General features: G+C 43.7%; 1 protein-coding gene across 2 annotated transcripts; it reads right to left on the bottom strand.

The window, feature by feature from the left end:
- Positions 1-98: 98 nt before the first annotated feature.
- Positions 99-10,110, bottom strand: LOC132996138 (ras-related protein Rap-1b). 2 transcript variants are annotated; one of them, XM_061066496.1, is made up of 8 exons: positions 10,034-10,110; positions 6,200-6,269; positions 5,286-5,354; positions 4,813-4,869; positions 4,565-4,705; positions 4,306-4,449; positions 3,991-4,083; positions 99-3,914 (listed from the first exon to the last, which is right to left on the bottom strand). In XM_061066496.1, exons 2-7 carry the CDS (start codon positions 6,254-6,256, stop codon positions 3,997-3,999), a joined length of 555 nt encoding a protein of 184 aa, XP_060922479.1. In that variant the 5' UTR covers positions 6,257-6,269; positions 10,034-10,110; the 3' UTR covers positions 99-3,914; positions 3,991-3,996. The 2 variants fall into 2 exon arrangements, with proteins under 2 accessions (XP_060922479.1, XP_060922550.1); XM_061066567.1 differs by having other exon boundaries at positions 6,200-6,272.
- Between the last annotated feature and the right edge of the window lie 578 nt (positions 10,111-10,688).

The raw sequence follows: 10,688 nt of genomic DNA on the forward strand, positions 1-10,688 counted from the left end.
CTACCTATCTATCTATTCATCGATCCATCCATCTCTCTGTCTATATATCTATCTATATATTTAGTCATCCATCCATCCATAATAACTTGACGTCACAGTTTGCTGTTACAAAATTGCACCACTTTTATTCATTTAAGGCTTTTTAGTTTTAACTTTACATTTGGCTTCACCCCCTCCCTCACTCCCCCTCCCCGACCTCCTGATGCTGTTCTAGAAGAAACCACTTCAGACCAGTTCCAGGACCAGACCAGGTTTAGACCTGGTCCAGACTGGAATCAAACCAGGTTGACACCAGGTCCGGAAATCGTCCCCTTGGCTGAAGTGAAAAGATTCAGCGGAGTGGACGTGTGATTTTGAACCTGATGTTTCAGTGGTTGAGCTGGTTTCTTTTACATTTCACTGGTCATCATGCCGTACAGAGGAAAAGAAGCCGATTCGTTTCAGTGATGAACAATAATCATTTCTTCCTTTTGTGAATGAATCGTTCTGAGTGTTTGCAGCTGCGATCGCCACCTTGATGCTGAAGCTACATGAGAGAGTCGGACACTTTGAGAATCTCTTAGTTTAATCTGAGTCCAGCACAGAGAAGCTCCTGAATGTGTTTAGCCTAGCTTAGCACAAAGTCTGGAAGCAGAGGGAAACAAGGCCTCAGTATGTTTCAGAAGTGCTCGTCAAATTATTTTTCAACAGAATCTAACAAGTTTCTCAACTTTAACACTATCACACCCAATTTAAGTAACAACGGCAGGACCGTGAAATTACGGCAAAGTTGTGGCCTCATCCTCAGCTTAGTCTACATTGGTTATTTTTCATGTGAACACCACAAAGGTCTTCTGGTTAAAAAAATCCAAAACACTCCTCATAGTGTAACCTAGCTTCTCTCATGTCGGGACGATGAATGTAGCTTCTATGAGGCTGAAGGCGCTGATCACAGCTGCAGCCACGCTAAGATCTGATTGGCTGTGGAATCTAGGAGCAAAGTGAGCCCTCACATCACAGGAGCGCTAATCACGCAAAACCTGTTTGGGAATGTGTCGTCCACTGTGGGTACGTTTCATTTAAACTGCATGTGTTTAGCATTCATAAACAGCGCTAAGGCTGCATGTTTCAAAATAATCAGAATATTTTAATATACTTATTACTGTTTGTACAGCAGTTGTAGAAACTTTGCAGGAGAAATTCTAAATGTTGATAAACAGCTTAATAAACATTAAAATATCCTCATCTCTTTACAGTGTTTATATACTGTTTATAAAAGCTAAAAATAGGTTCAAATCAAATGTACCCAGAAACCTTTACATTCATCAAACAAACAAGTTCTTCATCTGTTACAAGACCAGAAAAAAAAATATTTGAAAAGATGTCCGATGAACCATAAATGTCACCTTCATGAGGCTCGTCCAAGTTACTGTTTGAGTAGGGAACCAGCTCATTACTGCCCCTGGTGGTCTGGAAGAAAACACACTACTGTATATGCAGTGGGAGTTTTCTGTCATCTATCCACAAGGGGCAGTAATGAGACTTTATGGCTTGACATACAAGAATACAGCAAAGAAACACCATACTCAAAATACAACTGAAACAAGCCACGCAAAAATGTAAGTTATGCTTTATCAGAGAGGTTTTTTCAATTCCCTTATCTTCTCCGTGGGAATCATTCGGCAGTGATCAACACACTGGCATTCTTATCGCTTTTACTTTAACTGCACATTACATTAACTCTGCCAACACTGCAATCAGCCGGACTGCAACGTCTCGGCCGCAAATAAGACTTTTCTCTTGAAAGCTTCTGCTCGGCATGCAAACTGTCGCAGCACCTCCCGGAGGTCAGACCGAGAACTGACAGAAACATCAACATGCTACATGACGGAACGTACTGGGGGAGAACCAGAATACTGACAGCAGTTCTCCTGGTGGCACAGCAGTACTCACAGAGGTCACTGGTCCAACACACGCTGTCTGGGATCTGAACTCACATTTCAAACAGAAGACAGAGTTTTCAAAAGGCTTTCTCTGGCTGCTGCTTCACTGACTACGCCCCCTGGTTGATTGAGGCGGGGCTTCAACTACAAGGCGAACCCCCTTTCGACAAAAACTGTATCTGCGGTATTCTACGATAACGATATATATCGTCCGGTATCCATCTAAATGTAGCAAACACTTTAGCCATATTTCATGAAAACTTGCTAAAGAAAATGTTAATACGTTAATTTTGTCCTGATCCGTGAAAATTTACAGTAGGATTATCAAGAAAAAACGCTGGTGGAGATAATTTTCTAATTAGCCAGGCGTAACTTTTCCACCTCAGCCAAGCCAAGGATTTCTTTTTCGGGTGTTTCCATCAAGGCTTTCATACAAATCCAAAATGTGCATAAAAAAACTTGCTGCACCGACTGATCGCACGTGCAACATGAAGGACCAACTCGAACGTTTTCCTGATCACGTTGGGACAGTTCCATATATTCCCATCAGTAAAGGGAGCGTTGACCGGCAGGACCTTCAGCGGTTCCTCAGTATTTCCCTCTCAGATGTGTTAATAATGTTAATAATCAGGTAATAATCAGGTTAATAACACAGAAACAACACTCTGTCTGTCCTGCTCAGGAAATACAAGCCCTCCTCCTCCGTGTCAGGCCAGTGGTCGTTACAGAAACTGGACGAGTTCATCACTGTTACTCACTTACACTCACAAACACACAAAACACACACTCACAAACACACACAGAGCTAAGGTACTGGACCAGTGTGAGTCTGCTGTCGAAAGGCAACATGTCCGCCCCGAGCAGCAGATCTGAAGTCAGCTCACCGTGTTGCTAACCAGTTAGCCTGCAGCTACTATCATTTATTTGTTTGGAAGTGTAGCATTGTTAGCATCCAGTGGCTAATGAACCAGCTCATTTTGATCTCGTATTGAAATAGAGATATTAGCATTCCCTTACATAAATAGGTATTCCAAAGTAGGCTACAAGTTAATATATTTTAAAAACTATGCTAACAACGCTAGCACTACATGGTGAGTTCATTTTGATAGCATTCACGACAGCCCATGGCCAGCAGCTACAACCATTTTTTGGGGGGGATATCCTAATAATGCTATCACACCACAAATGGCAATACAATGAAATAGCTGCTCGGCTAACAAGCTCATTCATTTCTTTAACAATATGCTAACAAAGCCAAAATCTGGCAAACCTTGTATTAGCATATTTAGCAATCCCTTTTACAAGTTGAGTCATAGTGGTCACTGAAGTTAGCTTAAAGTTACCGACGCGTTGAGCCAACGCCGACCTGCTGCACACCCAACCCCCCCGACCCCCACCCCAAAGTAAAAAACATGAAATTAATCTTATACCCTTTCACACATAATTATAATTATAACTAATAATAATAATCACTGTGTGGATCCACAGGTTCAACCAGAGCCACACAAACAGATTCAGCCATGTTACACGCAACATCAACACGGTAACCGCGGCGCCTACATGGCCGACAGTGGTCAAGCTGTGCGTGAGCGGCTCTGTTCTGCTGGAGAATGAGAAGGAAGGAAAACAAAGGAAAGAAACGTCTAAACATAAAAAGCAAGAAGCCACTTCCCAGCGCAAAATGGCCAAGCAGAGAGCATGATGGGAACTGTAGATTAAATTTGGACAGTTGGTTTCTAATTCCTGTAATAACATCGTCATGGTCATGATCATCGCCATCTCTGGATGTTTGGTCTTAATGTAACCACGGCAACCGTCTCCATTAAACAGTGTGGTGAGGAGAAGGGAAATGTGGTTGTCATGGAAACAGAGGTCGGAGGTGACTGATGTTGATGATGACATGGTTAGGTTAAAGGGGAGTGACCAGCTGGAAGATGTCCTGTGATTGGTTGGTTGGTTGGTTGGTTGTTTGTCGGTCAGGTGAGCAGAAAACTGGAGGAGGAAGAGAATGAGAGTTTTTATAAAGAACGATAAGAAGCGAGTGATGATGTCAGCGTGTCACACCCACCTGTCATTAGAGAAGCTGACAGGTGGACTTTTTGCGAGTTTTTCCTGGAACTGGACTCTTCCTGTTAATCTGTCGCACAAGGTCGTAGAAGATCTGCACACAAACACACAAACATAGACAACAGATTTCAGAATTTGGGGTAAAAGTCTAAGTCTAATGCACATGTAGCCGGTTGCAGCACTAATTGTCAGGACCTGTTAACACACGTGTTTGTGACCACGTCAAGGATCATGAGAAATTGTTCTACACTCTATTATTTCCTTCAGCAATAGAAATTGAAAAGAAGCTGCTACGTCTTCGTCTGTGAGCGCTCACCTCGTTGACGTTGATCTTGCTCTTGGCCGACGTCTCCAGGAAGGCGCAGGAGTTCCACTGGCGGGCGAGGCCGATGCCCGACTCTTTGGCCACCACGCGCTCCACCTCCAGGTCGCACTTGTTTCCAACCAGGATCATAGGAACCTGCGAACGCACGTTCAAATGTGTACAATTCAAATTTCTGACAGGAGGCTGATGAATTCAAACCACTGATACATTCTTAAAATAGTAAATATATTTAGTTTTGATTGTATCGTACGTCCTCGGTGTCCTTCACTCTGAGGATCTGCTCTCTGAGGTCCTGGAGGTCGTTGAAGGTTGACTGAGCTGTGATGGAGTAAACCAGAGCAAAGCCCTGACCGTTCTTCATGTACAGGTCTCTCATCGCCGTGAACTGCTCCTACACTCACACAGACACACACACACAGGTGGTCACTTCCATCTTTATTAACAGACTATGGAAGAGAAACAGGCACACACACACACACACACACACACAGATCTTACTGTTCCTGCTGTGTCCAGGATCTCCAGCATACACTGTTGTCCATCGACCTCCACTTGCTGAAAGGAGACAGAGAAAGAGTCGTCAATACTTCTTCAAAACACCTCGTCAGCCTTTTACAATAAACTTCAGCTCAACTTAAAGACTGATCTCAGAGAAACTCTTCACATTAACATCCTAACTTTTCCTCCTGCAGGTCAAAGTCTTCACACATCTCCCTCATGGACTCAAAGACAAAATAGTTTTCATTGACTGAACCACTGACATGTTCCTGAAATGTTCTGTGTGTGAGAACAAATTTCCCAGTTTCTTCAGATATTTTCTGGAACGTTTCCTGCAGTGTCCTATTAGAACCTCTGTAAAACGTCACAGTGAGCGAGTGGACGTGTTGATGAGGTCTCTAACACGTGACGGAGGTGAAACTGAAAGAACACAAAGATCTTATCTTGTGACAGACGGGTGGAGGCTGTCTTACCTTCCTGTACGAGTCCTCTATCGTCGGGTCGTATTTTTCCACAAAGATTCCCTGAACAAATTGGACAGTCTGGAGAGGGAGAGACAGTGAGAGAGAGACAGACACAGAGAAAGAGAGAGAGACAGGCAGAGAGTGACACAGAGAGAGAGAGAGAGAGAGACAGGCAGAGAGTGACACAGAGAGAGAGAGACAGGCAGAGAGAGAGAGAGACAGAGAGACAGACAGTGGGAGAGAGAGAGACAGAGAGAGACACAGAGAGAGAGCGAGAGAGAGAGAGAGAGAGACAGAGGGAGAGAGAGAGAGAGAGAGAGAGAGAGAGAGAGAGAGAGAGAGAGAGAGAGAAAGAGAGAGAAAGAGAGAGAGAAGTAGGGCAGTATAGTGAGTTAATGTTAATGGATCTCTGTTCTGTACTGTTCTTTTTTCTATTGAAAGTCGTTAGACTGGAATTAATGTGACACACTGACATGTCTCCATTATATCATCTGGAGTAAAGCTCTTCATTGTAGTGAGATGTACACCAGTGTGTGTGTGCGTGTGTGCGTGTGTGTGTGTGTGTGTGTGGAAGACACCGACTCACAGTCAGAAGTGATTTCACTAACCCTTCATACCGAGACTTAACTGTTGTGTCTCCGTTAATTTAGAGAATTAAAGCCAAATCAGCCACATCAGCGGATATTGATAACAATCAGGATACAGTTGTTTGTGGTTTTAAACTCCTTATGGTCAATAAATTATGTGTTGAACCTCCTTCACTATATTGATGACTATATTCCGTTTTATTGCTATTAAGGATATTTACACTGTGGAAATTATTGATATCGTTTAATTGTGAAGTCCCAGTTTCAATAGCACAAAATAAAAAGTGATAAACATCAGAGGCAGAGTAAAGACGGTGAAGTGATGTCGTTACTCACCAGCGCCGACTTCCCGACTCCTCCTGATCCTAAAACCACCAGTTTGTATTCACGCATTCTGACTGTCTGTCTGCTGGGCGGGCCAGAGACACCAAGGGATACAGAGAGAGAGAGAGAGAGAGAGAGAGACACCAAGGGATACAGAGAGAGAGAGAGAGAGAGAGAGAGAGAGAGAGAGAGAGCGAGAGCGAGAGCGAGAGCGAGAGAGAGAGAGAGAGAGAGAGAGAGAGGTTACTACGTTACTAACTTCACTCCATCACTTCCCAACCCCAATCAGAGAGCAGCACTACAGCCAAGCCCCGCCTCTAACTGCGATGCACCTGGAGGTGTGAAACTATTAATTACAGACAGACACACACACGCACACACACAGAAGATTTCCTCTCTCACACCGGGAGGTAATAATTACCCATCATGCATCTGTGTGAATTAATGAAAACAGTGGGGTCACGTGATCGCCCAGCTGGTGGTGATGTCACAACTGTGGAATCACACTTGGTTACCGTTGCTATGCCTCCATGTGTGTGTGTGCGTGCGTGCACATGTATTCGTCATGTTGTGGGGACATAAGACTGTTTACACACTTAGCCAGTGATATGGGGTCGTGTGTGTGTCTGTGTGTGAGTGTGTGTGTGTGTCTGAACCATGCTTCACTGTGTGTTTGCAGCCCCCGGTGCTGGTGGCAACAAGAAGGAACATGACGAAGACAACACACACACAGAAATGTTTGTACTTCTACCTCAGTGAGGACCATGGGAGTTGACGACTACCCACTACCCCCCCCCTCCCCAATCACATCGTTCCCCTGAAAGGTTAGTTCCAAAGATTGATATGGTCCACACAAAGATAGATGTATAAGTATACACACTCTCACACACACGGAGCCTCTATATCTGTTAGAATCTGCCAACGTTACCATGGTGATCAGATGTGTGTGTGTGAGTGTGTGTGTGTGTGTGTGTGTGAGTGTTTGTGTGTGTGTGGTATCAGGACCAAACATTAACATCTTTGTCTAACGTACATATTTCCAGTGTGTTATTTTGCCCAGAATCTAGAAAGGAACGAGAACATATTTGGTATTTTTACTTAAAAATAACTAAAAGATAGTTGATAAAGTAGTAGAGTCTTATTGTCTGTTAGTTGGTTTATTAATTGACTTATATATAAATGTCTGGGCTAGCAGAAGTACAGTGTAACTTGTGTAGCTCCAAGACTCAGATTAACGCTGGTTTAACTATGAGATATGTAATATATAAGAGTTGGCTCAGGTCTATATTTAAACCAGTTCAAGCTGCAAAAGCAGAACTGGTTTTTAAAATAAAATGGTTCATTATTAGTAGATGCTCAGAATTTGCTGAGAACAAACTTTTCAAAATATTTTTTGTATTTAATTTCGTCCATTTCATATTTTTACATCTATGCAAAGAGTTTATGTTTCCGTGTGTTTGTTTGTGTGTTAGCTAACAGGGTTACACAAACTTGACTTTATGGATTACTTGGAGGTTTGGGTCCCTCGATGAATCCTGGTGCAGATCCATGACTTTCTTTTCACCCCCTTTACAACCCTAACCCTCATTGTTGAATATTTTCAAACTGGGAAAAATACTCTTTGTATTTTATTTTGAACATTGTCTATTTAAGCTCTACACAGGAAATGCTAAATACTGTGTATTTCCATTTGGCCTAAACTTACAGAGATTGTCCATATCTGGTCCATATCTCCTTACTTAGCAATCACCTAGCAAGGCGCTAGCAGGCAGGTAATAGCATCTGCTGTGTAAACACATTAACCTTAGTAACGCGCTAGCTGCCGCTTAAGAAGAATTAGTAATCAACAAGAACAATAATATCTTCGTCAGGAAATGCAGCATTTTCCTTGTCTAGTCTTGTTTATGTCCCATTAACTAGGAAGCAGGGTTTATGTGCTACACTGCAGCCAACCAGCAGGGGTCGATCCCCGTGTTCTGGCTTCACGTTCGGGAGCTGTCATGTCGTCCATCCTTACTTAGTCTACGATAAGACCAAACTGCAGCCGAAGCCTCGATCTGTCGACGCCCTGGAGGAAGCCACATCGCATCTCAGCATTAACACAACAACACCTTATTAACCACCGGAGATAACACAACCTCCACGACGCAAAGTGAGAAGAAATGACTCATACCTTCACTATCATATCTCAGGGACTATCCACGCACACACCTTAGTTAACGCTGCAGGTAGAAGTGGAGCAGGAGATCTTCTGCATCTGGAGCTTCCAGCAGAGATGTGTCTCGCTGCCTGAAGCTCTGAACAGTCTCTGCCTCTCTGACTCTCTCTGGTGTGTTGCGACAAGTCCGGGCGAGTTCAGGGATTCACAGGAAGTGACTGACTGAGGCCGCGGGGGGAACGAGAATCTGCAACGCTTCACGAGCCGATTGTTGAGCCGAACTCTGTCCGACACCTGATTGGTCCTGGATGTGGATGTTTCCCACTTTGGTTCACGTCGCGAATCTCACAGGAAAAGAGTGACAGCGGCAAAAGATCGAAGGAAACTGAGCAATTACCCAACCCGCAATTTACTAAATGAACAAGTTATAACTACCAGAGCTATCCAAAGATGTTTCTGAATTAGCAGAGACACTCATTTACCATTTCACCAAATATCCTATTGGAAAGTATCTAAGCACTATTACTCACTCTTCATACTTAAGTACATTATACTGCAGTTCATAGATAAATGTTGTACTTTTTACTGCATTTAATCATCAATAGTTACAATCTTATGTACAATAATTATACACAACAAATCCAGCCCAAATCAAATAGAACAATAAAATGCTTATAACCCAGGATAATTATTAATAATAATAATAATAATAATCTAATTCTGTTATTGTTGTTCACAGGAACAGTTTCACCTTTCACAAACTACTTGTAATAAAGTAAATTTTGGTTGTAATAGAGGATAAAGTACTTTTACTTCCTCCACACTACCCTAGACACCAGCTGTGTATTTGTAGTAGTACTGTTGTGTGTTCAGTGTGTAGTTGTACTCTGAAGACATCATGATGTTAATCTACTAAAGTAAAGTATTAGGAGGAAGATGGACACACACACACACACAGACACACACACAACTAGGTGGGGCCTGTCAATAAGATTGTGTGTGTGTTGCTGACAGTACAACAGTGGAATAAAACCAAGCCTTGTCCACACACACACACACACACACACACACACACACACACACACACACACACACACACACACAGACACAGACACAGACACAGACACACACACACACACACACACACACACACACACACGCACACACGCACACACGCACACACACACACACACAGTAACACACAGACAGACAGACAGACAGACAGACAGGTAGTCAGACAGACAGGCTCCTCAGAACTCATAAACTCCGCAGTTTGTTTCAGGACTTCCTCTTCTTCCTCTTCCTCCTCTTCCTCCACCTCTTCCTCCAGAGCAGCGTGAGATCCGCAGCTGCGTGGCCGACTCAGGGAGCTCCCTCCCCGGCCGGCGGAGGCAGCAGGGCCCCGCTGCCTGGAGGAGCTGAGGAGCTGTAGACAGACAGACAGACATGCCTCCGCCATGATGAGCTGTCTGTCTGTCTCTTCACCTCCTCACTGCTGAGGACTGGACCTCCTGTCTGTCTGTCTGTCTGTCCGCCAGTCCCCGCTTCCGCAAACCCAGCCCAGCCTGGCTCGGCTCGGATCGCCCCCCATCCTCCCTCCCTGTCCCGGTGTGTCCCGGGTTAGTGAAGGTGTGTAAAGATGGAGGGATGAAGAGAAGAAGAAGTAGAAGAAGAAAGAAGCTACTCACGCTCACATACACCATCCGCTGCTCGCTCTCTCTCTCTATCTCCCCCTCTCTCTCTCTCTCCCTCTCTCTCTCTCTCTCCCTCTCTCTCTCTCTCCACTGTCTGCAGGCGTCGCTCGACCAGAGCCGCTCCCTCCTGCTGGCGCCATTAAGCTGCACCAGGTGACCTCCGCGCTTCCTGTCAGCTCCATCACAATAAAACACACGACAGGCCGGAAACTGTGAATTATGAGTCAATCAGACATTCACATCGTTCCACTCTCTGTTATGACACAAATAAGCTTGAAACTTAAAAAAAATTATATTTTGGATCTTTAGCTGAATCTGTAAAGTTACTCAATGTAAGTAAAATGATTGAGCAAAACCTAGAAATGTTAAAAGAAAAAGGGAATAAACAAGTATCCCAAACGTAACATTAAGAAATATAAGATCCATAATCTATGAATACATTTTAACATGTAAATATTCTGATTTATACGACAATTTAGTCCTCACACTTTTATTCTGAAATCCGCTTCCACTATCTTCCTCTGTAACTACGTCACAGCTTGGCTCCGTGTTTTCTCCCATATACAGTCTATGGTTTTCTCTCGAGACGGTTCAGCTGCTTCCGCTTCCTGTTTCCAGTAGAATCACGATAAGTTGCTGGAGTTTATAT

The sequence above is a fragment of the Limanda limanda genome, chromosome 1 (assembly GCF_963576545.1).
Source record: "Limanda limanda chromosome 1, fLimLim1.1, whole genome shotgun sequence".
NCBI lineage: Eukaryota > Metazoa > Chordata > Actinopteri > Pleuronectiformes > Pleuronectidae > Limanda > Limanda limanda.

Coding starts and splice junctions, on each gene's coding strand:
- LOC132996138 (XM_061066496.1), bottom strand. CDS start 6,256: ATGCGTGAATACAAACTGGTGGTTTTAGGATCAGGAGGAGTCGGGAAG. Junction 4,870..5,285: donor TAGAGGACTCGTACAGGAAG/GTAAGACAGCCT, acceptor GTCTCCTTTCAG/CAAGTGGAGGTCGATGGACA. Junction 4,706..4,812: donor TCCTGGACACAGCAGGAACA/GTAAGATCTGTG, acceptor GTGTGAGTGTAG/GAGCAGTTCACGGCGATGAG.